This window comes from Capricornis sumatraensis, chromosome 20 (assembly GCF_032405125.1).
Source record: "Capricornis sumatraensis isolate serow.1 chromosome 20, serow.2, whole genome shotgun sequence".
NCBI classification, from domain to species: Eukaryota; Metazoa; Chordata; class Mammalia; order Artiodactyla; family Bovidae; genus Capricornis; species Capricornis sumatraensis.
The window spans coordinates 59,315,111-59,342,622 of NC_091088.1; the positions used below are offsets into that span (position 1 = coordinate 59,315,111).

The 27,512-nt window shown below is 46.2% G+C and overlaps 1 protein-coding gene across 1 annotated transcript in view; it reads left to right on the forward strand.

The window, feature by feature from the left end:
• The first annotated feature begins 6,353 nt into the window (after nucleotides 1–6,353).
• ARHGAP35 (Rho GTPase activating protein 35) overlaps nucleotides 6,354–27,512 on the forward strand; it is a 75,965-nt gene continuing 54,806 nt past the window's right edge. Inside the window, exons 1-2 of the mRNA XM_068992141.1 lie at nucleotides 6,354–10,075; nucleotides 22,964–23,108. Of these exons, the coding sequence (XP_068848242.1) occupies nucleotides 6,392–10,075; nucleotides 22,964–23,108 (3,829 nt within the window). The 5' untranslated portion in view covers nucleotides 6,354–6,391. The remainder of the gene's footprint in view (nucleotides 10,076–22,963; nucleotides 23,109–27,512) is intronic.

Below are 27,512 nucleotides of genomic sequence, written 5' to 3' on the forward strand. Positions count from 1 at the left end.
TAGCCCATCTGTTGCATGAGATTACATGCTTCAAGACCAGACTGTTGAAACACTTAACTTAGTTAGTCTTTCCAAAAACGCAGAAGATTCACTGTACCCGGAGCCCTGGGGGTAGATGGGTTGTGGTAGCCGTGAGGAAACCCTCCCCCTTCACTAACCAGGAGGCCTGTGGAGCACCATCGAGTGGGAGCACCACTGAACTGTTCTGGGCTAATGTGTGCCCTCTGCTTCCTTTGTAAATCTGGCTTTCTGCCCCTTTCCCATCATACTGTTTTAATTTTCATTGGCCTGAATGATAGAAATATAATTGCCAAATTCAAATGATGTTTTCTTTCATGTATTGATAAGGTGATCAGTTCCTTAGACTGTGTGGATTTGTTGGGTGCAGCGTTGAGGTAGCAGTGTTACCAACAATAACTCACACTGGTGGAATAAAGGATTATTTTCCTGTTGGAGGCTCACAGGTGAAATACAGTCTGTCCGTTGTCTGAGCCCTGCTGCCCTTTCCTACCTCCCATGCCTGGAGAACTCTGTGCCGGACAGTCTGTCCACTTTGGTCACCATCACTCACGCCCTTCATGGCTTTAGAACGCCTGGGCCATCTCTCCCAGCCCTGCCAGTCTCTTCTCTACCAGTTCCGATTTTACTTCTGCTCTGACACCATTCCCAGTCTACCCCAGATCTGAACGATCTCTTCTTTCTCTGGAGCCGCGGAAGTGTTCTGTGCCATTTACTGTCTGTGGTCTAATTATTTTTTAAGTTTAAAATGGATGATTAGATTCCCACCAGCAAGTGCAGTCCCATTTCTGCTTTCTTTCATCACATTGTCTTCGAGGCAAGTATGTATTTGATTTGGTTGGTAGACAGGTTCTCAATTCTAAGAACTAGAGGCTAGAGTAATAAAAAAAATGGTTCAGGTCTCTGAAATATTATGAAGGAAGGAGAGTAGCTGGTCTGTAACAGGGGCCATCAAGTGGCCTACCCTTCTCTTTTATTCAGCCTTAAAGACTGTGCTGTGCTTACTGAGTTTGATGTAGTCATTTCAAAAGACACTTCTGCAGTAAAGAAAAGGGCATTACTTTGGATTTTGACAGAAATCACACAGAGGAAACGAAGATTCACTCTGGTGGTCTGTATTTTGTTGTCAGGTTCATAGGATGATAATTCCTGTTTATAGTTAAATACTCTGATACATTATTTGTGCACATCACTAGCTTTAAGGTTCTGTAAATTTACCTGGATTTCACAGATGAATGAATTGAATAAACAAGAACTGTAGATTCTTTTAGTTTCTTTTTGTAAAGAAAAACCCAACTAAAACATTTTACTTTAACATTTAATAATATGAAAATAGAAACACTGGGTTTTTTAAGACTGTTTTGTTTCAATTCAGTGGCTCAGTGAACAAGAGAGTAGTGCTTTCTTGTTATTGGATCTTTTATAGCGCATCCTTTCTGGCCTGATTGGAAAGTAAATTCCTCTGGAAAATTCTCCTTGAGGAATTTCTCTTACGGGGAAAATGCTTCCTGGTTAGGTCCCCTCTTTTTGTTCTCCGTCTCCCCTCTGTGGAACAATGAGTTTTACCATGTATCTCCTTAATACAGACATTTTAACCAGCTGCTGATGGTAATCCATAGCTTTGAAAATCCATTCAGAAATTTAACGTGGTGAGAAGTATGAGGTATTGAGGACATGTAGAAAATGCTCTGCTTTCTGTTAGGTTACAGTGTGTATTTCCAGTCCTTTCTCCTATTGGAACTAAGAAAACTTCTGGTAACAAGCCACTTTGCTAGTGGCTCACTATGAAATTATTTCCTTATATTATTGTATAACGTATAATTATTATACAGTGTTATTAGTTTTGGTGGTGTTCAGTATACGGTTGTTTAAAACGAAATGCCTCTGTTCTTTTCATAAGCAGAGAGCGCAGTTCGGGTTATGACTAGTGGAGGCAGACCTGTGTTTTGCAGGGCATTCCAGATCACAGAGCGAGAAACGCTTCCTCTTGGGTGGGGGTAGGGAGTGTGGGGTCGGGGTTGGGAGGATGATGCACACACCGACAGAGCTGTTGACAGCGTGAACTTGGGCAGTCGTGGCAGTGCTGGGTCACTGGCATTTCTGTGTCCTGTGAAATAGGTACTGTCTCAGGAATGTTACCACTTCTTGCCCTGGGTGTTTTGTAGAGGTGTTAAAAACGAGAACACCCTCCTCTTACCTTCCAGTTGAGATGCTCTTTGGGGAGCTAGTGTCTTGGTTAAACAAGTCATATAAACAACGCCAGAAGCTTGGTGACAGGTTCTAAAAGTGTTCTCAGAAGTTGTTTTAGGTCAGCATATATTTGTGACAGAGAATTGAGAATACTTCTGGAGTGTTTTCCTTTCTGAAGTAGTTGACCTATGTGAAGCTAAATGTTAGGTTCTGTGTTTTAATTTTTTCAGTACAAGTATCTCAGTAAAGCTTAAAGATAGAAGGAGTTACTGTTTAAAGGAATATTTTTTTCTTCCTCTGCCATTAATTCTTCAGTTTTGAAAGGATTAGTATTGGCAAATTATTAGAATGAATGTTCAGATTGTGCTGTTGAGTAGCTTAGTTGCCCACAAAGAACACTGGTTCCCAGATTTAAACTCTGAAGACTTTGTGAAGTCTTGAGCATACCCTGTCTTCTACTTTCTCTTTCTTTGTGGCCTTCAGATCATTAAATTTAGTGACTCAGCTAATTCTTTTTACCCACCTCTTAGAAAAGTTGAACGTGTTTGTGACCAGGCACTTAAGGTTATTTCCTTTAAACCAAGTGTTGAGACGTTTTTAGATTTATAATAGTCTTTGTTTACCATGTAATTCAGTCCAATTGAGGAACTAGTAAAACTGTATTATCCAGACATCAAAGACAGACGTGTAAGAAGAGTATACTTGGACCAGGGAAACTATTAGGTTTCTAACAAGTGGAAAGTTACCAGATGTCCAAAAATTAACCACTCCTATGCCGGCTAATTCTCATTTCTTACAGCTTTTTTAGTTTAGCCAGCAGTATTCTGGGTTTAAAATAGCAGTTGCTACATTCTTGAGAGTTGACAGTGTTTTCTTTTCTTTAGCATCATTCAGATAACTGAAACTTTGACTTGAATGGGCTAAATAGAAATCCTGCCATGAAAAAATTGTTAAGTGACAGGGTGTTGAATGAACTATAGTTTTTAATTTAGTTCAGAATTGAGCCACTGTCTTTATTTCTTGAGGTTTACAAGCAGGTTGTGGTTTTGTTTTCCTGTGATCATTCAGCCCACTTTCCAGAGGGTAAGTGGGATGATCGGCCAGCTGCATGTAGCATTTGGTTGAAGTAGGACCTGTGTCGCCAAGTTGCATTTCAAGACTGGTCAAGTGGGTGACCTTGAGTCCTGCCAGACCCTGTGAGGATTATAGAGAAAGGCTCTGGTAGGGGAGCACCCTTGACTTCTTTAAACTTCCGTCAGCATTCCTACCTGAGGCTCTGTTGAACCTGAGTCTCCTCATTATGTGTGGTACTGAGTAATGTGCAAAAAGCAGTTTGATTTTGTACAAATCTTTCCTTTTCAGGTATTTCAGAGATGTGTGTAAATATGCGTTAGATATTCATAAGCATCTTATAATTTTACTTAGGTAAACAATCACCTAGGGAAGTGGAGGGTGGGGAGACTGGGTTTTTCTCTTTCCCAAAGATACTGTACTTGCTCCTGCTGAAGTCTGGAGCTTAGCTTTTATAGGAGCAGGCCATTAGGTTATCTGGAGGCTGTTGCTTGCAGGCTCTGAGATTTCTCTTTTGAAAATGGTCAGTTTTTACATGCCATCTAGCAACATTTTGTCTCCAGTAGAGGGCTTGACTTTCTGGTTTATCAAAGGAAGACATGGATGTTTGGGAAAGGTCTTTGACCTTTCAGAGTTGTCATCACAGGGGCCAGCTGCTCTCCCATTTGTCACCCCCTGCTCTCCCATTTGTTACCCCCTTGTATCAGTCAGAGTAACATGTGGTAGGTAGCCTGACTTCCTGTGGCATTTCTTGTGAGACAGGTTCACAGAAGTATATTAAGGTTGTAGAAATGCTGGGTTCCTACTAAGCATAAATGAGATTCAAAAGAAAATTGCTCTGTTTATTTTAAGATGTTCTCTTTGGGAATGTCTCAGGAGACTGTTTCTTTGGCTACAGGTTTGGCAGTTACAGTCATATTACCTGTGTAAGTAGACGGCAGTGCGGTGTAAACTGTAGCAGCCAGAGACCGTTTATGTACAGGTGGTCAGAGATTACGCGGCTTCCTTATTTCAGCTGGAAGGTTGCTGAAGACTTCGTAAGACATTATCATAACCTTTCATTACTTCAACTATTCAGACTTCAGGTCCTTTAAGGTGCCACTTCTCAGCCACACTCTGTGGTTCCCTGTAGCCTTTGGGGAAGAATCGGAGCTCTTTGAAAGTGGCTTCATCTGGTCCCTGCTTACCTGCTAATGCATCTCACCCATCTCCCCCGACATGCTCTGTTTCAGTTGATTCTCCCATGGGCTGCGCCCTTTTCTGGGGAGAGAGGAGTCTTTGCACATCTCATCCCCTCTACATCTCACCTGAGGTGGAACTTCCTACAGCAAGGCTTTCCTAAATCTAAAAGGCTGAGTTTAGGGACCCTTTAATATGCTCTAAGAGTCATTTATTAATTCATTCCTTTAGTAAATATTTGTGCCAAACATGGCATCATAGCCTCAAGACACAGAAGTGAGCAGGTGGGGTGACAGGCTCTATCCTCACAGTTTATGTTCTTGTCAGGGAGACAAGCCCTATATTCACACTCCCCCCCCCCAGCTTTGTTTTTTTAAAAAGCTTTTTATTTGGAGATAATTACAAACTTTAAAAATGAAAACAGTACAGAGGAATATCCTGTGCATTTTACCCAGGTTCACCTGTTGTTAATATTTTACTTCATTTGCATTATTCTTTCTCAATATGTAGATGTAATTTTTTTTGAACCAGTCATGTCCATTATGGGCTTTTCCCTCTTAATACTTTAGTGTGCATTTCCTAAGAAAAGGGCTCTTCTCTCATGTGATAGTTATAGGCTTGATAAATTGACCCTGATAAGATACTTTTAATCTAATTCCAGTCATAGTATAATGTCATTAATTGATCTAATGATGTGCCATGTAGCCTTCCTCCTCCAGCCCCTCCACCCCCACCCCATACAGAATTCAGTCTAGGATCTGATAATCGCACCTACTTACAATGTCTCTGTAGCCTCCTGTTGTCTGGAATATTTCTTTACAAAGCCATTCTTTGTCTAGTGTGACACTGAATTTTTTTTTTTTTTTAACAGGACCCCCCGCCCCCGCCCATCACCTAAATGGAACCTTGGTCATTTTGTGTCTGGCATTTCCCAGTGGTTAGGCTGAGGTGTAAGGCACTCCAGGCCATCACGCTGCATGCGGATGGCGTGACCTTCAGGGGCGTCACATCTGGAGGCCCCTGGTGTCCTTCTGGCCTCTTGGATGGTGGTCGTTTTCATTACTTGGAGTGTTGTCCAGTATCTCCACTGTATAATTAGCATTTGTTTTTCTTCTTCCCTTTGCGTCTATTAAGTGGTCTGTCAGGAGAAACCTCACTTCTGTACAAAATCCTGCTCCTAATCAAAATTTCCCCCCAGATTAGCGTTGAGTGGTGATTGTCTGACGCAGTAGTGTGAGCCCAGGCTCCTGTTTTTTTGCACTGGGTTGTAATTCATGTTTGTACTTGATCATTTTGGTGTGCAGAGTGTCCCAGATCTGACCAGTTGGTACCCCTTCAGACCGGTTCCTGCGTCCTCGTGAGGTACCCTGTCAGCCTTTCAAGTACTTCTTCCCTCTGTTACAACACGCTGTTGCAGGCTCACACGGTGCCACTCCTGCCCTAGCCCCGACGTCAGCCGTCCCTCCGTGGAGCGTGAAGGCCTTGTTTAGTCCTCAGCACACCGCTTCCTGGGGCGTCCTCCTCCAGTAGGTGGTACCGTACCTCTCGAAGGCACACAGATGGCAGTCTTACTTTACTTGCTCTTATGGCTTTTCCTAGCTTAAGGCCTGGTATACTTGATGTTTACTATAATTATTTATTTGTTGAAGAACAAAATTGGATTTTGCTCGTTTGGTGATTAAAATTGGATTCAAAACTATAATACTGATTGGTTTTCTTTTTTTCTCTCCCTCCGTCTAGGAAGAAATGTTGGCTGTTCGGTGATGAGAAGTGGCAAAAACTGACCTCGTACTGGTATACAAACACTATGAGATCTGACACTTTTGCTTCGTGGGCAGCCAGCCCCCACTGATAATGTGGGGAAGCCTTTGGGTCCATGGGAAAACACTAATCTGATCTTGGAAGTGGCGGATTGTGGCAGGATGTGTCGACGATGATGATGGCAAGAAAGCAAGATGTCCGAATCCCCACCTACAACATCAGCGTGGTGGGATTGTCTGGGACGGAGAAGGAGAAGGGCCAGTGCGGCATTGGGAAGTCTTGTTTGTGCAACCGCTTCGTGCGCCCGAGCGCAGACGAGTTTCATTTGGACCATACCTCTGTCCTTAGCACCAGTGACTTTGGTGGGCGAGTGGTCAATAATGACCACTTTCTCTACTGGGGAGAAGTTAGCCGTTCCCTGGAGGATTGTGTGGAATGTAAGATGCATGTTGTGGAGCAGACCGAATTCATTGATGATCAGACTTTTCAACCTCATCGGAGCACGACCCTGCAGCCGTATATCAAGAGAGCCGCTGCAACCAAGCTTGCATCAGCTGAAAAACTCATGTACTTTTGCACTGACCAGCTGGGGCTGGAGCAGGACTTTGAGCAGAAGCAAATGCCAGATGGAAAGCTGCTGATTGATGGTTTTCTTCTTGGTATTGATGTTAGCAGGGGCATGAATAGGAACTTTGATGACCAGCTCAAGTTCGTCTCTAATCTCTACAATCAGCTCGCAAAAACAAAAAAGCCCATAGTGGTTGTCCTGACGAAGTGTGATGAGGGTGTTGAGCGGTACATTAGAGATGCGCACACTTTTGCCTTAAGCAAAAAGAACCTCCAGGTTGTGGAAACCTCAGCAAGATCCAACGTAAATGTGGACTTGGCTTTCAGCACCTTAGTGCAACTCATTGACAAGAGTCGGGGAAAGACAAAAATCATTCCGTACTTTGAAGCTCTCAAGCAGCAGAGCCAACAGATAGCTACAGCAAAAGACAAATATGAGTGGCTGGTGAGTCGCATTGTGAAAAACCACAACGAGAACTGGTTGAGTGTCAGCCGAAAGATGCAGGCCTCTCCCGAGTACCAGGACTATGTCTACCTGGAAGGGACTCAGAAAGCCAAGAAGCTGTTTCTCCAGCACATCCATCGCCTCAAGCATGAGCACATTGAGCGCAGGAGGAAGCTCTACCTGGCAGCCCTGCCCTTAGCTTTTGAAGCTCTTATCCCCAACCTAGATGAAATAGACCACCTAAGCTGCATAAAAGCCAAAAAGCTGCTGGAGACCAAGCCAGAATTCTTGAAGTGGTTTGTTGTGCTTGAGGAGACGCCGTGGGATGCCACCAGCCACATTGACAACATGGAGAATGAGCGGATTCCCTTCGACTTAATGGACACCGTTCCCGCAGAGCAGCTGTACGAGGCCCACTTAGAGAAGCTACGGAACGAGAGGAAACGAGCTGAGATGAGAAGGGCATTTAAAGAAAACCTGGAGACCTCTCCTTTCATCACTCCAGGCAAGCCTTGGGAAGAGGCCCGCAGTTTTATTATGAATGAAGATTTCTACCAGTGGCTAGAGGAATCTGTGTACATGGATATTTATGGCAAACACCAAAAGCAGATTATAGACAAAGCGAAGGAAGAGTTTCAGGAGCTGCTGCTGGAATATTCAGAGTTGTTTTATGAGCTGGAGCTGGATGCTAAGCCCAGCAAGGAGAAGATGGGTGTCATCCAGGATGTGCTTGGGGAGGAACAGCGGTTTAAAGCGTTGCAGAAGCTCCAAGCAGAGCGGGATGCCCTTATTCTGAAGCACATTCATTTTGTGTATCACCCAACCAAGGAGACGTGTCCTAGCTGCCCCGCCTGCGTGGACGCTAAGATTGAGCACTTGGTTAGTTCTCGGTTTATCCGACCATCTGACCGGAATCAAAAGAATTCACTCTCTGACCCCAACATTGATAGAATCAACTTGGTGATCTTGGGCAAGGACGGCCTTGCCCGGGAGTTGGCCAATGAGATTCGAGCTCTTTGTACAAATGATGACAAGTATGTGATAGACGGGAAAATGTATGAGCTCTCCCTAAGGCCAATAGAAGGGAACGTTAGGCTTCCCGTGAACGCTTTCCAAACACCAACGTTTCAGCCCCATGGTTGTCTCTGCCTGTACAATTCAAAGGAGTCTCTGTCGTACGTGGTAGAGAGTATAGAGAAGAGCAGAGAGTCCACACTTGGCCGGCGAGATAATCATTTAGCCCATCTCCCCCTGACTTTAATTTTAGTTAACAAAAGAGGAGACACCAGTGGAGAGACCCTGCACAGCTTAATACAGCAGGGTCAGCAGATTGCTAGCAAACTTCAGTGTGTCTTTCTCGACCCTGCTTCCGCTGGCATCGGTTATGGGCGCAACATCAACGAGAAGCAAATCAGTCAGGTTTTGAAAGGTCTCCTGGACTCCAAGCGTAACTTAAACCTGGTCAGTTCCACCGCTAGCATCAAAGACCTGGCTGACGTCGACCTGCGGATTGTCATGTGTCTGATGTGTGGGGATCCTTTTAGTGCAGACGACATACTCTTTCCTGTCCTTCAGTCCCAGACCTGTAAGTCTTCCCACTGTGGAAGCAACAACTCTGTTTTACTTGAACTCCCAATCGGACTACACAAGAAGCGCATCGAACTGTCTATCCTTTCATACCATTCCTCATTCAGCATCCGGAAAAGCCGACTGGTCCATGGGTACATTGTGTTTTACTCAGCCAGACGCAAGGCCTCCTTGGCTATGTTACGTGCCTTTCTCTGTGAAGTGCAGGATATTATCCCCATTCAGCTGGTTGCACTCACTGACGGCGCTGTAGATGTCCTGGATAATGACTTAAGTCGGGAGCAGCTGACCGAGGGGGAGGAGATAGCTCAAGAAATTGACGGGAGGTTCACTAGTATCCCCTGTAGCCAACCCCAGCATAAACTTGAGATCTTCCACCCCTTTTTTAAAGATGTGGTGGACAAAAAGAACATCATTGAGGCTACACATATGTACGACAATGCTGCTGAGGCCTGCAGCACCACCGAAGAGGTGTTTAACTCCCCCCGGGCAGGCTCCCCACTCTGCAACTCCAACCTGCAGGACTCAGAGGAGGACATCGAGACCCCGTCGTACAGCGTGTTTCGAGAAGACACACCGCTGCCGGCTCTGTCCAAAGACCATTCCAAGCTCTCTATGGAACTGGAGGGAAATGATGGGCTGTCCTTCATCATGAGCAACTTTGAGAGTAAACTGAACAACAAGGTACCTCCGCCAGTCAAACCAAAGCCTCCTGTCCATTTTGAAATCACCAAGGGGGATCTGTCTTACCTAGACCAGGGCCATAGAGATGGACAGAGGAAGTCCGTCTCGTCGAGCACCTGGCTACCTCCAGATGGGTTCGATCCTTCTGATTATGCTGAACCCATGGACGCTGTGGTCAAGCCAAGGAACGAAGAAGAAAACATATACTCGGTGCCCCATGACAGCACACAGGGCAAGATCATCACCATTCGGAACATCAACAAAGCCCAGTCCAACGGCAGCGGGAATGGTTCCGACAGCGAGATGGACACCAGCTCCTTGGAGCGGGGCCGCAAGGTATCCATCGTGAGCAAGCCAGTGCTGTACAGGACGAGATGCAGCCGGCTGGGGAGGTTTGCCAGTTACCGAACCAGCTTCAGCGTGGGGAGCGATGACGAGCTTGGGCCCATCCGAAAGAAAGAGGAGGATCAGGCATCCCAGGGTTATAAAGGAGACAATGCCGTCATTCCATATGAGACTGATGAAGACCCGAGGAGGAGGAATATTCTTCGCAGTCTAAGAAGAAACACTAAGGTAAGACATGACTTTAGAGCTCTTGGAGTGACTTGTACAGTGTCTTGGGGAGAGTTCATTGATGATGACAAAGATTTTCAAGGACAGCTTAGCCTGGTTAAAAACCGCTCTGTGTGTGTTTCCTCCTTGACTTGCCTTAAAAAGTAAGCAGTGTTGAAATGATACGAATGAACTTACGAAACAGAAAGAGACAGACGCAGGGAAGGAGCTCACGGTTGGAGAATAGAAGGGGTATTTAGGGAGCTTGGGATCTACACATGCACACAGTTCTGTTTAACACGGATCACTAACAAGGACTCCGGTGCAGCGCGTGGAACTCTGCTTAAGGTTGTGTGGCATCCTGGATGGAAGGGCAGTTTGGAGAAGAATGGATGCATGTATATATATGGCTGAGTTTCTTCCTTGTTCACCTGAAACTATCGCAGCGTTGCTAATTGGCTATATCCCAATACAAAATAAAAAGTTGGAAAAAAGTAAGAGTGTCTCGGAAAGCTACTACTGGTAGCTCTCAAGTGGTAAGGACTTTCTGGAGAGAGAACCTGAGAAGTCTGTCAAAAACAATAGTTAGGTAATTACTGAAATGAGCAGGTCACGTAGAACTTGTCGGTATCTGGACAAGCAGCCAAGCCGGTGACGACGTGCTTGGCCTTTCTTCACTGAAACACTGGAATCCAGCATCACGGTCCTTAGTCTTTTACTGAGGAAGGAACATTTCATCCATACATCTCTTAAATACTCCTTTTCCCCCATGATGATCTGTAAAGGTTGCTGCATTTTAGGTAGGGAAAAATTGGATGATTATTTTATTTGCACACATAAATCATTGAAAGGTCTTCAGTTACATAAATGAAAAATAATCTTGCCTCTGCAGGTTATAAACCTGTCTCATGTTTGTAAAATCGAAGTGCCCTCCAGCTCTTTAAGTGAGTTGCTACTAACTTGCAGATTTGATTCAGGGACCACAGGTGGGGCGGAAAGGGGGAAAGGTCGACCTGCTGCCAGATGCAGAGAAAACAGCCCCCAGCGCAGCGGCAGGCGGAAGTGCAGTGTAGAGGGCGGTGCGCTCTGTCCTTGTGGGCTTGACATTTCCCAACTTTATTTTTCCCTCCAGTTAGAGTAGGGGAAACAGCCTTTATTTCTCAGAGGAGGCCATGTCAGTGAGACACCACAACAGAACTCTTACACACAGGCCCTCCCCCAGCATTGTGTATGCAGGGGTCCCCAGTGTCCAGGCTGCCAGCTGGTACCTCCTGTCAGATCTGCGGCGACATTGGATTAGAAATAAAGTGCACCCTAACGGTAATGTGCGTGAATCATCTGGAAACCATCCCCACCTCCTTCCCAGTCTGTGGAAAAATTATCTTCCACAAAATCAGTCCCTGGTGCCAAAAAGGTTGGGGACCGCTGGTGTACAGGATGGTATCTCTTCATTGAAAGCTTTTGGTCCTCTCCCTGCTGTGAAATGGCAGAGAACAAAGTCACGTATCTGAAAGTGTTTCAGGGAACTTTGGAAGAAAGGTTGTCCCAAACTTTCATCATTGCAAGATAGACCAAACCAGAGGCCTCTTGAGTCCAGGCTGTTTTGAGAGCTGACAATTCTGATGTAGAATGCTGCCTGGTGGCCAGTTCTGCAGCTCATATTGGCTGAGAGGGCCCTTGGAGATGGAGGAACGTGGTGCCGTGGCCCTCACAGGGAAAGCCTGTCCACACCCTGCCTGTTCCCGGATAGCGTACAGCCTGCTCCTCTGTCGCCATGGCCAGAGCTTCCAGAGCTCTCTGGCCTGTTGAGCGTCAGAGGGGCAGGGCAGTATCATTGCGCATTCTGCTCCCCTCCCATTCTGCGCTGAAAGTTGATAAATAACATGGACATTCTTCTCTGTGCTCTCCCCATGCTTTGCTTTTACTTTTGCCAGCCTTCATCTGCCATCAGTTTTTTGTTCTCTAAAAGCTGGTAGTGGGCAGGCCAGTGGAAACCAGTTCTTATTTCAGAAACCAGAAAGTAGCCTGAGCAGCCTGCCAGTGTTTCCCCGGAGCTCTCCTGTGTGATGATCCTGGAATCCAAACATTTTGAACGCTGCGACTTTCCTCTCCTCCCGGTGAAGACTGTTGCCAGCACAGCTTAGCGAAATGCTGGCAGTCTTCTAATTGGGGGGCTGTTTGCACACCTGGGAATGAGGAAGGTGGCATAGTACCATACTGTGGATCGGAACTGTTTTTCTGACTTCTAGCCACATTTATAATACTGTTGAAAATAATGCTTGTAAAATGCATCCTGAAACAAGCTGTGCTCTAAAGAGTAGGTTCTGCAGAGAACCGCTGGCTACAGAGACCTCTGAGATAGCCGCCTCCGTGCTGGTCACGCGCATCTCCTCACCTAGAACTGCCTCATATTGGGTTGCTGGGTCAGCGTGCAAGGAGTGACCAGCTTCCCGTCCCTCCTGGTTATCTGGGCCCCACCTCTTCAAGTCAAACAGAAACGATTACCTCTGGCCCCAGAGCAGTAGCGTGCCAGAAGTCATTTAGGAGTATCCTTTGGAAAGAGTGAGTAAAAGGTGAAAATGTCTTTTCCTGCCTTGGAAAATGGTGCCTTAAAAGGAGCCTCGCAGCTTTGTCATCCTAATGCAGAGAGAAGCGGAGTCTTGATTCTGTTCCTGATTGGCACAAACCTATTAAAATCTGCTGCCATTAAGGAATCAGACTGACACTTGTTCTACTGGAAAAGCAAGATCCCATGGGGCCGAGAGGGCCAAACCCCCTACGCGGGGGAGCCTGGTCTCTGACTTTCATTGGCATGACAAAGCAGTGCAGCATTTGTTTGAAGTGAGGGGAGAGCCAGGTGGTAATGGGGACAACGCACATAGTCCCTCCCGCAGCCAGACACCGCTGGGGAAATGGCACAGGTCACTCTGGCCCACGCTGCAGCACCTGGGGAGGCAGCGAGACGCACGCAGCTTCTGAAAATAGGTGGCCTGTCTTGAGGGCGAGGGGAGCAGGCATCCTATGCTGGGGCCGGTTAAGGCCATGCAGTGTACGGTGATGGGGAGCTCGGGCTCTGGGAGGCGGGGGCCCTCTATCAGATGCCAGTTCCACCAGTTCCTCCTCGTCCCGGCTGGGCCTTTGGGGATGTGACTCACCTTCCACATCCCTCCAGCAAGAGGAGCCAAGCAGTAGCACTTTTCTCGTAGGGTGCGAGCAGTGGAATGAGACTGTGCGTGTAAAACACAGCCTACTGCGTGCCAGATGAGCATTCGTTGCTGTTATTTAACTTGACCTTGAAGAATGGGTAGAACTGAAGAAGTGCTGTGAGGAAAGGAAAGACTTAACGGTGAAAATAGGCATGTTGAATTCAAGGACAGGAGAACACTGGTCTGGTCTAGCTGAGAGCTTTAGGGACCCAACACTGTCCCTCCCTTTTCTGTAAGTTTTAACCCTGTATGTCACTTAGCTGCTTTCTCAGCCCTTACCTTAGCAACAAGCCTAACAACACCCAAAAAAGCTATGCTCTGGGTACCTGTGTCATGTGGAGAAAGAAAAATTGCTCAGTGCCCTTGGCTGATATGCTGGATTAGCTCTTTACTGTAAAACTGGAGTTGGAGTTCAGGGAATGGCTTTCGTTTCTAATAATGAAAGTGCAGACTGTGAAGCTCACTCTCATTCCAGGTCCTTTTCCCAGCTGAACCATTTAGCAACCCACCCTCATAGCGGGAGCCTTCCGCACTCAGCTGAATGAAACTGAAAATCTACGATTGCACTTCGGTGGGGCCCATGAATAGACGCTTTGTCCGTAGGGATTGTCGTTGCACATGGTCTCTGTCTCCCAGCACCGTGCGTTTGCAAAGAGGAGACCAGGAGCAGCAGGGTCTTATTTTAAAGCCAAAAAACAGGCTGGGGTGCCTTGGTCCACAAAATGTACTGTTTGGGCAAGCTCAAATTGCTGAATTCAGTGTACTTGACCACAGATTTAAAGAGAAGACATTATTGGCTATTTACCCTTCTGTCTGGTGTGCTCTTATTTTGTGTTTAAAAAAAAATAGACAAAACAGAATCATAAAGAAAATCTTTCAGTCACTCTAGCTACCACATGACAAGACACCTATTGAAAAGCAAACCAATTCAATCACGCATTGTTTGGTCTATAAGGCACCAAGTAACCAGTTTGACAGTTTGTGTCCCCCCCGGTGAATTGGCTTATTTCATCGGATTCAGTGAATTGGCTGGTTGTTGTGGCTTTGTGTGGACACAGCTCTCATTTTGTGAGGCCTAGAACGGAGTTAAAGTTTCTAGTGTGAATAAAAACCAGCTGGGGAATTGGACTGCTCCCTCGACCGGGAGGGATGTTGCATTTTGACAGGCTGAATGGTGTGAAATATGAGCTCTTTGTAACCTACCGGGGAAAGACTCCCAGTATGTGCTTCAGAAGAGGCTGGCCCTACTCTGAGCTCTCTAAGGCCAGATGAATACCTTGATCTTAAAAATGGTATTGGGATGCTGACTGGACCTTGGATTTTCTGATTCCTGAAAGGATTTTTTCTTTGAAAAGAAATGCTCTTGCTCCAAGGGCCTCCCAGATGCCGCTAGTGGTAAAAAAAAAAAACCCGCCTGCCAATGCATGAGACATAAGCGATGCAGATTTGATCCCTGGGTCAGGAAGATCCCCTGAAGGGCATAGCAACCCACTCCAGTATTCTTGCCTGGAGAATCCCATGGGATTCTCTGAGGGGCCTGACGGGCTGTAGTCCACAGGGTCGCAAACAGCTGGACACGACTGAAGCGACTTAGCACGCATGCACGCTTGCTCCAAAGCACATGTCCATTCATTCTTTTAGGAAAGAAGCATTCGACTCCATGCATGGGCGTTCCCTGAGCACTTGTATGCCTGGCGTTGTGCTGAATATCGTACGTGTGGTAGTTGTGTCTGTGTTCGTTTAGCTTACCATAACAGAGAAAGATGGATTTTTATCCGTGTATTTACATGCACTTTGGACGTGGCCACAGTGAAGGGACAGGGTGCTAAGGAATCGTATAGCAAGAAACTTTACCCTCAACTAGGGCAAGCTATCCAGGAAAGCTCCCTGAGGAAACGATACATAAAGCTGAGACTTATTTTTTCTTCATAATTTATCTTTGGCTGTACTGGGTCTTGCTTGGCACACGCAGGGCTTTTTCTGGTTACAGCAAGAGGGGCCGCTCTTCATTGCGGTGCATGGGCCTCTCGTGGTGATGGCTTCTCTGGTTGCGGAGCACGGGCTCCAGGTACGTGCGCTCCACAGCTGTGTTGCACAGGTGCGGTGGCTCCGAGGCATGTGGAATCTTCACGGACTGGGGATCAAACCTGTGTCCCCTGCACTGGTAGGCAGATTCTTAACCACCACGGGAGTCCTAAGACTGAGATTTAAGGAGTACAGCAGGCAAAAGTCTGGAGAAGGTGATGGCACCCCACTCCAGTGGTCCTGCCTGGAAAATCCCACGGGCGGAGGAGCCTGGTGGGCTGCAGTCCATGGGGTCGCGAAGAGTCAGACATGACTGAGCGACTTCACTTTCACTTTTCAGTTTTCATGCACTGGAGAAGGAAATGGCAACCCACTCCAGTGTTCTTGCCTGGAGAATCCCAGGGACGGGGGAGCCTGGTGGGCTGCCGTCTCTGGGGTCATGCAGAGCTGGACACGACTGAAGCGACGTAGCAGCAGCAGTAGGAGGCAAAAGTCAGTGAACATGGAGGCTTCTTGGGGTAAAAGTTTTGAGAAAAAGGTGTGGAACTTGGAGCTGAGAAAACGTGGCATGCGCAGAGTGAGAGAACCAGGCAGAACAGCAGAGGCTGTGGGCCTGTGGCAGGCTTTGCATGTGCTTCCCTGCATTCGCTGGGCACCTCCTGTGTGCCAGGCCCAGTGCCAGGCATTCTCACATCCATTGTTTCACCATCTGTTTCTCTTACCAGTCTTAAGGAAGTGATTTTTTTAAAATCCAGGTGTTAGAGATGAGGACGCTGAGGCTCATTTAGTGCCCCCAAGTTAGTATGGTTACTAAGTGGAGGAGTTGAGATTTGGGAACCCCAGTCTTCTGGCTTCTGTTTTCTGTGGGTTTTTAGAGTCCAGTCTCTGAGAAAGATGGTAATATTCAATAGCCAGGCACACACTTGGAGCACTCAGTCAACCCAGTCAGCTTGTTCATTTCAGACAAAGGACTCTGGTTATTATCTAGAAACATCTATTTCCCCACACTGCCCCTAAGAACAGCGTGATAGTTTGTTTCTAGCCTCAGTGTCTGCTTGAATAGAGGACAAAAAAGGCATGGAGACGCTGAAATAGCAACTGGAACTTGGAGAAATTGTTTTGAACTGGTGTCACTCGGTTCTCAGTTTATTTTAAGCCCAAAGAACTGCTGTAGTTTGTTTTTGGTGACAAAAATAGGCTATCTTTAACTGTCTGCTTTAGCTTAGCACACCTGTTCTTTAAAAAGAAAAGTGACAATAGGCAACCTAAATCTATTTTCCAAAGAACAGAAAATTGCTCTGATCTTCACTGAGTCAACTTGTTCTTCTCTCCTGCCTAGTGATACTGACATATCTTTGTAGAAACTCAGGTTGTTTCAGCTCGAGTCAGGGAATCACCTCTGCTTCCATAGAGAAAGGCCTTCTGAATACTTTTTATCCAGTATTTGAGAGGAGGCTAGCAGGTAAAAACCGAGCCCCACAACTCTGAGAAGTCTAGACTCAGTGAGTGGCGAATCGGCAGGAATGTTTATGAACGTTTCCTGAAACTAGTGGACCCTTCTCTCTGCTTAGCCTCCTGTCGCATCGGCCATTCAGCAGGGATTGACCCAGATTCACGCCCACGTGGAGCAAAAAGCAATGGTCTCTAAGTTTATCTGGGGCCTTTGAGGGGTGATGTGCCTTTCTTTCCTTCCCCATCTTGTGAGGCCTGGGGCTGCTGGGAGACTTTGGGCTGCTCGGTGGTTCATCCCTAAATGAAGAGCTCCAGGTTTGAAGGAGGCAAGGCTTAGCATTTGTGCTTTCATAATAGGGTTTGCCAGTAAGAACAATTCCATCCTTGGGTTTTCTGTTAAACTTGGGCTTAGATTTTTTTCAGAGCCAGAAGCGGGAGCAGCAGCCAGCCAAGAATACATCTGGGGCATGAACGAATAACTTAATTGAAAAGGTCCTTTGGAAGTTGTGTTGGAAATATGCAAGAATCATCACCAGTCAGAAAGCTGTAATGTTGGATATGGAATGCAAGAGAACACTTTGGGAAAACCTGGGGTAATGTAGTTTACAGCATCTCTAGGTTTTTCTAAGATTTCGCCCAATTTGCAGTCTGTTCAGGGTGGGACACTGTACAGCTTGGCAAACCATATGGGTGACCCTCTCGGGCTTCGCTTATTGTATCACTTTCGCTCTCGAGGGGAGAATTGCTGCATTCAGAGGACACTGTCCCAATTCCAGACTATGTTCTGTATATGACATTCCTCCTGAAAAATGAAAGACACAGGCTGGATTCTGTTTTTTATTTACTTTCTTAGGTAGGTTACCAAGCATTTAGAAGGTTGTGTTAGGTGTTACAACTCCAGTGACCATATTTTCTGACCTTAAAATCTGGATAAGTAATTTGACATGGATAAGGGTATTTATGGAGACCGGAAGAGAATATTTGAAGTTGACAGTTTCAGATCACTACACAGCTTCCTGCTGTTTCCGTGGAAGATAGAATATTCTTTATCCAGAAACGGTGGTTGAACTCCCATTGAAGCAGTGGGAGACTGGTTTTCCTTTGTGATTCAGTTGGTATTTATCTGGTGTCTAGACCACCTTTGCTTGCGGTAGATACACATCTTCTCTGATGCAAGTAGATTATAAATTCACCGAGGGTGAGAGAGGACTTTGGTCTTAATGAATGTTAGCTCTGCTGCTGGTCTGTTTATGTGACGTTGGGTATAATTCATTGAGAAGGAAAGGTAGGGGCTTCCCTGGTGGTGCAGTGGATGAGAATCTGCCTGCCAGTGCAGGAGACACGGGCCTGATCCCTCGTCCGGGAAGATGCCACGTGCCGCGGAGCAGCTAAACTCATGCGGAGCAGCTGCTTAGCCTGAGCCCTAGAGCCCGTGCTCTGCGGCACGAGAGGCCGCTACAGTGAGAGGAGCTCGTGCCCTGCAGCGAAGGGCTGCCCCTGCGCCCCGCAGCCAGAGAACCCCACAGGCAGCAACGAAGGCCCAGCACAGCCAGAAGGAAAATAAATGAGTTTCTTTGAAAAAAGGAAGGTTGTGTAGATTCCTGTGTGCTCGGAACTTAGCCCGTTAGGAAGCCGGTCCTGTGTGTGTGGACGCCTGTTCCCTGTCCAGTGCGCACAGGGTGACACAGGGAGTTGGTTCCCTCACGTGTTTCTTGAAGCGGAGTCTGTGGTACAGCACTGTCAGTATGAGCAAGACGCTCTGAGCCTCAGTCCCTCACATCCTAGGAAGAGCAGCACAGTGTCAGAAGAAAAATACTCTGCCCGCAGAGAGGGTCCTCATCTCAGCTAAACTTGAAGAACTATGAAGAAACATTGGCCTTGTGCTTCATTGGAAACGGTTTTTATTCATGTGTCAGCTGCGCATGTGGCTCTAGAACCCAGTCATCTTACAGACGGGTGGAAGGGCACCTTCTCTTGGCTTTTCCTTGCTGTTTGGCGGGCATTCTAATCTTCTTGCCCTGTGAACTTGGAGGAGCTGTGGGCTGGGCTTACTGTCCCATAAGCAGGAGTTTCCCCTTTACACTCTTGTTTCGGAAGGGCCAAGAGGCCAGGGGCAGATTCCAACCACTATTTCTCCGCGCTGCAACACTGGCATAAACTGTTGGTTTCTTTCTTTCTTTGCTACTTGGTTAGTATCAGGCCTAAGAGTCAGGCATTAAGGAAACTTCTTTTAAGGAAAAAAAATTTTTTTCCTTTAAAAAAAAAAACAACTTCACAGGTTTTTAAGGAAACTGTGAAATGAAGAACAATGGACTATGTTATTTATTCGAAAAATGCCTATCCGTAGGACAAAGTGAAGAGGTTTTGAGCTGACCCAGTCCCTCGTTTATGTCAGTGGCGTTTCATCATGGAGGTGGGTCACAAAGGAGAGAGGACAGGAGGCTTTGACGTTCGTAGGTCACTGGCCTCTCAACCCTGGCTCTCTCAGTGCTGAGTGTGAATCTCTCTGAGCCCCTGATTTCATATCTGTAGAAAGGGGTTAATAACCCTTACCTTGAAGGGTGTTTGTGAGCTTTCAGATAAGTGCAGATCGCCTAACACAGAGTGTGTAGCACACAGCCACTCCTGATAAATTCCTCTTATTTTTCCATTTTGCACCCAGTCAGACTCTAAACTTAGACACGCAGATGTGTAGCTTATTCTCAGGGCTTGGTTTCCTCTAGCTGGCTGCTTTTTCAGTCCAGCCCACTAATGAGCGAGCCCAGAGGAAGATAGCTGTTGGGATGGCGTTATTTTCTTCTCTCCAAGGACCTGCTGCTGAGAGCACTCTGCCGACGCCCTGATGAGCGACACATGTCTGACCTGGGACTGAGACATCTGGCAGACCACTCAGAAGAATGGCATTTCCATCTCGACATGTGCCCAGTAACCCTTCATGCCTGCGGTGTTGCCTGTCATAGCAACAGTCCTGCCCGACTCTTGGCCTGTACCGCAGTCTTGATTTCCTTCCTCAGAAGGTTTGGAATTAGTTGCGCAAGAATCCCTGCCTGATTTTGTGACACCCTAGAGAGCCTTCAGTTATTTCAAGGGAATATTTTGGCGTTCTGTAAAGCAGAGTTTGTTTAAATCTTAGAGAGAATGAGAGTGAACGTCGGGTCATTCAACAAGGGGAGCTGATGCTGTTGCCAGAGCTCACATTCCATTTGTAATTTGGAGTGCTGAGCCTGATTAGATCTTATTAGACTCTGAGGTGAGAGGGTAAGAGCAGCTCTCTAATTTAGCCTTCCATCTGACGGCAGGGTCTCCTTGACAATGAGTGTTGCCTGTCGGTTGCAGCCTCTGCTCTGAACATTGACAGAGCAGTCTCTCCTTTTTAAAGCTGGGGCGGAGGGGTTGTTTGTTTTTTAAACTTCTCTGGCCAAAATTGCCTCTTCGTCTTTGTCTCATCTCTCCCAACATGACTGTACAAGATAATTGCTCTCTTTCCATGAAATAGCCCTGGTAGCTGTTTGAAATAGCTGTCATCATGCCCCATTCTTTCTTTGAGCAGCTTAAACATCCCTGGTGTATTTTATGTGAGACTTTATTACCTTTAGAAGTTCAGATTGTCAGTGTACCCTCAGTCATTTATTTAGTCATCCGTTTGTTCGCCATATCCCAAGGACTTTCAGGGGAAGGTAATGAACCGTAGTGGTTAAGGGTGCAGGTTTTGTAGCCAGAACTGACTGGGGCAAATAACTGAATTTTTCTGGGATTCAGCTTCTTCATCTGTGAAATAGAGTTTTAAACACCCGTACCCACAGATCAGTTGTGAATCTGGAATGAAATATACATATAAAGAATTTAAAACAGAATCCGGTACTTAGTTCAGGTGATGGAAGTTAAATTTTCTAGCTAACTTAAACTGTTAGAACACACTTCATCAGCTCGAGTATTGAGAGGGTGGAGGAAGTATGACATTAACGTTTACTGTCTGTTTACTAGAACTGTGGTCAGAGGAGTTATAGTGATTAGAAATAGCTTCCTGGCAGCTCTCTTAAAGTTTTTTTTTTTTCCGTTCCATAACAGCAGTTTATTTGGAAGCCTCAAGGTTTTACTGAAGAACAATGGTATTGTTATGGTAGTTTCGACTGGCAGATTCTGCCGGATTGGGGTTGGCCAAAAGAATGCCACTTAAATCCAGATGGTCTTCCTTGTGTGTTCAGATCCTGCAGCTTATAGTTTAAATGCTGCGGCCTTAAGAGAGAGCCTCAGTTGACTCATTGTTGTCCAGTTGCTGCTGTGTGTAATGATGGAAAACGCTCAGTCCTTCTCTTTTAGTAACAGCTCACACTCTTGGGCGGACTGTGTCCTCTGGGCACCAAGCCACTTCCAGTACATCATATCACTTCACCCTCAGGACCACCTTGTGAGGAGGGTACTGTCCCCGGGGTGCTAAGCAGCTTGACCACATAGAACCTGTCACTTGGGATTCAGACCCAAATTCTGTTAGATTTGGAAGCTTAAATCCTTTATGTTATGTTGTACTTCATGTAAGTAGAAGATGCTGGAGAGAGGCCAGGTTGGTTAAGTTATTTCATGTGAAGATAAATTGTAAGTCACTTTCTTTTCCATACTTCTTTGATAAAAAGTGTGAAGTCAGGGCCTGTTTGCCTCAGGCAGTCTGTACGGGGAGATAGCAGCAGCCACGCCCCACAAGCTGAGAGACTGTGGCAGTGGTTTCACCGGGAATGGGCATGTTGCAGCGACAGGGATGGATGGGCTGTGTGGAGAGCAGGTTCTTCTCTGGGACCCTTGGATCCATTCACATGGCATTACAGTTCTCCAAATCAGTTGGCGAGATGTATGCGGGTTGGACCACTTGGCCTTTGGTCTGTCATATCAGATCGTATCAGCCAGCAACCCAGAGTAGCCTTGTTCTTTTGAGTGCATTTTATTCTCACCTGTTTTTTGTTTTTTGTTTTTTTTTGCCACGTTTGCAGAGGAAGTCCTCAGCGAATCTCAGACTAAATAGGAAGTGATTTATTCCCATGTAAAGGGGATACGAAAAGGAATGAGGATGAGCAGGATGAGGAAAGGGAACGATCGATACTGACCTATTTAAGCTAATTAGCTGTCCCCTTTAGTGGACTTTATCCAAAGATCCCTAAGTACTTTTAAAAGTTGGACATATTGGTAAATAAACCTGCCCTTCTGGTCTCATTAATTTGTTAATAAAACTGAATTGCTAGAGATATACCTGGGTGCCTTTACCTTGATCCTATTTGGTTATCCTCCTCTTCAGTAGATACTTTAACAACAGGCCAAAATTTCAGGTATATTTCTGTAGCTTTAGAAAACTTAGCATTGGTCTAGAGCATTTTTTTTTCCCTCGTGTAATCTTCAAAATAAAAGATTTGAATAATTTTGGAGCGAAATATCTCAGTAATGTTTATGAGCATGGACTTTGGAGACAGACCCTCCTGAGTCTGAATCCTCGCACTGTCACTTACTTGCTAGGTCCTGTGAGACATTTTCCTTGGTTAAGTGGAACGCCGCAAGGTTGAACAGAAGCGGTACCTGGAACTCCCTTGGTGCGTAGTGAGCGCTCCAGTAGCTGTTGCTGCTTCTCCTGCTCCTACTCCTTGAGAGAGGTGACTTCTAGGAAGGAACGAAGGGTCATCTTATTTGTCATGTCTGATTAGTTGGTTTCACCCTCTCCCAGTGCAGAAGCCATTGGGAATTAACCCCAGGATGATAGATGAGAGCGAGTTCTTCCTGGGAATTTGCAGCAGAACGTGTGCTCTCTTGTCTGGAAGGAGGAAATTACTAGTTTTCAATTCCACTTTTTAATCTTTTAAAAAGATTTTAGCTATCTTTTGAGTGTATAGTATCTATTATCTGTGTGGAATGTTTGGAATATTTCCTGTTTACTCCATTGCATGCCTGATAAAGGATGTTGGCCAGTCCTCTCATTGTTGTTAAATAAACATGGCCTGTTTCTTGTAAACACCTTTGTTCTGATAATGCAGTTTCACACTCAAGGTGTGACTGCTTGGCAACTTGCCAGCGTCTTATGTGATAATTGGAGGAATGAGATGAGTAGGTGAGTCTCTTTATCCCACTTGAAGTCTTTTTTCTAAGTTTCCATGCCACTGTGAGTTCCCCTCTGAAGCCTTACTGATGTCTGATGTGTGTGTTGAGACTCACTTTGTTTTCCTGTGTTTTTTCCCTCTTTCCTGGACAGAAACCAAAGCCCAAGCCCCGGCCGTCGATCGCAAAGGCAGCCTGGGAGAGTAACTATTTCGGGGTGCCCTTGACGACTGTGGTGACTCCGGAGAAGCCGATTCCCGTGTTCATCGAGCGATGCATCGAGTACATTGAAGCCACAGGTAAATGTCACCTCAGAGAAGTTACAGTTTCCACTGTCTGCGGGCTGCTTGCTAGAGGGTAAGCCATCTGGAGATTCTGGAATCCTGTCTCGTTTCCGTGAGATGCTTTCCGAGAAGGTGCCGAGTAATCCCAACAGCTGTTGGACTTGGGGCTCCTCCATCTTCGTGTAGTTGTGAGGCCTTTGGGTGCACGGGAGGAGAGCAGCCATGCCGTCAGGACCGCAGCTGAAGCTGGTTAGAATACCCGCATCCCCAGCCCCCTGTCTAGCGTGCGGCCTGTCTGTCCCTCTAGGTCTCTCAGCAGGGAAAGAAGCTCATTTATCAGTGACCTTGACGATGTTCTGGACACAAATAGTAACACATTTTGGTTGAACAGAAGAAATGTGTAGTTGGCCATCAGTCAGGTACCTGAGATTCATATATTGATAGTTTTTTTCCTGCAGTAAAAAAATGAATCCTTAGATACCATCTTATCAAGCAGCTACATTTCCAATTCCATTAACACCTCGGTGTTATCACAAATGCTGACTGTCTTAAAATTTTCTGTGTTGCTCTTGAAGTGATAAAATTCTACCTGTGTTAAAAAAACGTATTTTGTTCGTTTAGAGCTCCTCTAACGTAATGTGTCTCCTTGTCGTTTCTCCCTTCCGCCCCCCCACACACTATTTTTTTTCCTTTTTGGCCATGTCCCATGACTTATGAGATCTTAATTCCCCGACCAGGGATTGAATTCAGTCCCCGGCAGTGAAAGCACAGAGCCCTAACCATTGGACCTCCAGGGAGCTCCCATTCTTGGCATTTCTTTTATAATCCCTGGAGCTTCCTTGTGTCCCTTGATTTTCTCCTGGATACTGTAAAACCTGATGAGCTTTGAGGAGGAAGTATAGTGGGCACATGGTTATGTGGATTCTCGAGCTTTAGGAGTTGAGCTCAAGAATATTACAGGTTTGTACTAATTTGAAACCAAAGTACAGATTATAATCTCTCTATGTGTTCTTTCTAATTTTGGTATTACCTGTAATGATATTAAGTATTGTGTGGTATGGACAGCCTACTGATAATTTCAGTAGCATATTAAGCTGAGTGATGGTGTTAATATTTACTCAGGTTGTGCCAAATCAGGGGAACTGGATTTCAAATTATGTGCTCTGTAGACTTTGAGTTGTTACCAGGGTTTCCTCGGTCACCCCAGGATTGACTTTGCATAATTATGACAGATCCGCAGTTTTCTCCTGTACCCAGAACCTTTTGTCAGGGTCCACTCTCTTGACCTTGGTTTTATATCAGCTTCGTCCTGCACCTCTGCCTTGGGCAGGGAGAAAGTGTGCAGGAAGCAAGTTTGGGTAATTCAAGCCTCTCCTTGTTGACCCAACACTTGAGAGAGATAGTTTGTATCATTTAGAGGGGTTGTTCCCTAACGTTATTTTGAAGTAATTTCAGATTTATAAGAAAGTTACCAAAATGTAAGCCATAAGAAATTTAAAAGTTGCAATTCCAGGTTCCTTAAACGGTAACATGTTACCACATTGCCTGTCTCATGGGTCCCTGCCCTGCATTGTCTTTGTGTCTTTTTTCTGAAATGGTTGAAAGCCACAGACATGATACACCTTTACTTCTAAACACTTCAGTGGATGTTCCCTAAAAGCATTCTCTTTATGTAACCACCATGCAGTTATCAAAATTATGACATTAATACCCAGTACTAACCTATTCATTTCATTAGTTGCCACATCGACATCCTGTAATAGCAAAAGGCAGAGCCTTTTTTGGTGCAGAAGCTGATCTCAGGCCACACGGTGCATTCAGTCATGGGGTCTCTTCAGTCTCCTTAAATCTAGAACAGTTCAGTTGGTCTGTTTTTCATGGTCTCGATGATTTTAAAAAACACAGATTAGTCATTTGGAGCTTCCTCAACTTGGGGGTTTTTTTATGTTTCCTTACGATTAGGCTTATGGTTGACCTTTTGGAAGGAACGTCAGGGAAGGGAGGCTGTGTCCTCGGAGCATCATACCAAGTGGCGTGTGTTGTCAGTGTGTCCCGTCACTGGAGGTCTTCTCGTTGATCCCTTGATTAAGGTGGTGGTGTCTGCTGGGCTTCTTTACTGTAAAGCTACTCTTTCTCCGGTTACCTGAATAAGTACTTTGTAGGGAGGTGCTTTGAGACTGTGTAAATACCTGTTTTCTCCTACTGTTTTCACCTTTCTTGGTGGCTCAGACAGTAAAGAATCCTCCTGCCAATGCAGGAGACCCGGGTTCAATCCCTGAGTCGGGAAGATCCCCTGGAGGAGGGCATGGCAACCCACTCCAATAGTCTCGCCTGGAGAATCCCATGGACAGAGGAGCCTGGGGTCCTCTACAGTCCATGGGGTCGCAAAGGGTCAGACACGACTGAGCAACTAACACACACACATAGTTTTAGCATCCATTGATGCTTCTTCCCTGAGACAACGATCGCTCTAATTCCTTCTTTATTTATTGGTTAGGATTCTCCTGTCAGGGTGCGCTTCCCTTTTCAGGGGAGCCTCCTAGGACTGGGCTACTGGACTGGCTCGCCTGTGGTAGCAACAAATGCTTGAAGTCATCCGCTAGGGGAGCGCCCCCTAGCTTAGCACCTCAGTGGGCTCGATCTATCGTTCCCATCCTGGTTCTCCCGACTCTTAGACTGGGCTTAGCTTTTTTTTCCATCCAGCACTTCTCAATACTGTTTCTCACCCAAGAGTCCTTTCAGGCGTGACCTCTTCAGCCCTGCCCCCAGGTCACCTGCAGCCCCCACTGAGCCTCTGCTTCTCTTAAAGTTCCATTAGATGCCGCATTGCTCACCCTGACACCCCAGAGCTTGGAACTTGAGCGTCCTCTCTGACTCATTGCATCAGTTCCCAAGTATGTCTCTCCCCCTCCGTCATCGCTTGGCTCTGTCTCCTCCACTTCGTTTCTCCTGCTCCACCATCACCCTCCTCCTCGGTCCATCCCAGTTCTGTGACAGTCCCTCTCCTGCAAACCTCTTGCTTCCTCATTGCCTCCCAGATGCCAACTCCTCCCTCCTGCACACAGTCCTGCCGTGGTTGTCTGCCTGCCTTCTTCCCTCAGTCCTTTCCTCTTTCGCTCCCTCCCTCCCCCTTCTTTGCTTTATACGACTGCAGGCATTAATTTTAAAATTGTTTTACAAGAATACACAGTGTATTAGAAGGGTGTGACCAGGGCAGAATTTCTTTGCGTTTCTCTGCCCTGCGTATGTCCTCTGTGTGGTTTGAAATGTGTCCCACATCCCTCCTTGCCTCTGGAACTTGTCCTCATTCTTCAAGACTCTTCCACCCACAGGAGCCCCTGGATTGTAACCTCCCTGGCAGCTTTGCTCAGCACGTTTCAGTCCTGAGAACAGGATTCTCTGTCCTCCGGACTCTGAGAGCCCGGCACACAATGTCCGCTAGTTGTTGGTGGAGTGATTGGTTTTCAACCTAGAATACCGTAATTCCATTGTTTTCTTCTTTCTTACCTTCTCCCCTTAAATTCTAGTCACAAATTGTAGTCACATGCTTCCCTTCATTGGCATTAATTTCTATTTTTATAGAATTTCAAGAAAAATTTTAGATGTGGTATCTGTGAGCTTAATGTGCGCTGGAAGCAGATGTCCTTTGAGTACTCAGTTTCCTAAAAGAACTTGTTTTCGGCTACCTAAAATCTAAGCGTGTTTGTTGTAAAAATTCAACAGAAGGCAGAAACTGTGAAAAAGAATTTAAAGATTCGTTGATCTTCCACTTAATGGGAACCACTGTGGGTGTTCTGATGGGTCACCTTATAGTCTTATTTCCCTGCCTGTGTGTGTGCTTAGTCACTCAGTCGTCTCTGACTCTCTGTGACCCTTGGACTGGAGCTCTCCAGACTCCTCTGTCCATGGCGATTCTCCAGGCAAGAATGTTGGAGTGGGTTGCCGTGCCCCTCTCCAGGGGATCGTCTCAACCCAGGGATCAAACCCAGGTCTCCCACATCGCAGGCGGATTCTTTACCGTCTCAGCTACCAGGGAAGCCCAACAACACTGGAGTGGGTGGTCTCTCCCTTCTCCAGGGGATCTTCCCGACCCAGGGATCGAACCGGGGTCTCCTGCACTGCAGGCGGACTTGTTGGCAGCTGAGCTAGCAGGGGGTCCCCTGTGCACGTGATAGGTGTTTGATTTGACATCACTCGGATTATGTGGTAGTATGGTTCTCCAGAACTGTGCAGCATAACCCAGATGACGCTGAAGAGCCCTGAGGTTACCAGCTTCCTCCTGTGTCCCTGCAGAAAAAAGGACTCAGTAACTAAGAGTTGTATCAAAGGACCATTTTTTGAGATCCATTGTTGTTTAAACCAGACATTGTTTTGTGAGCATGTTCCCCTGTCGTTAAACACCCTGTGAAATACGACTTT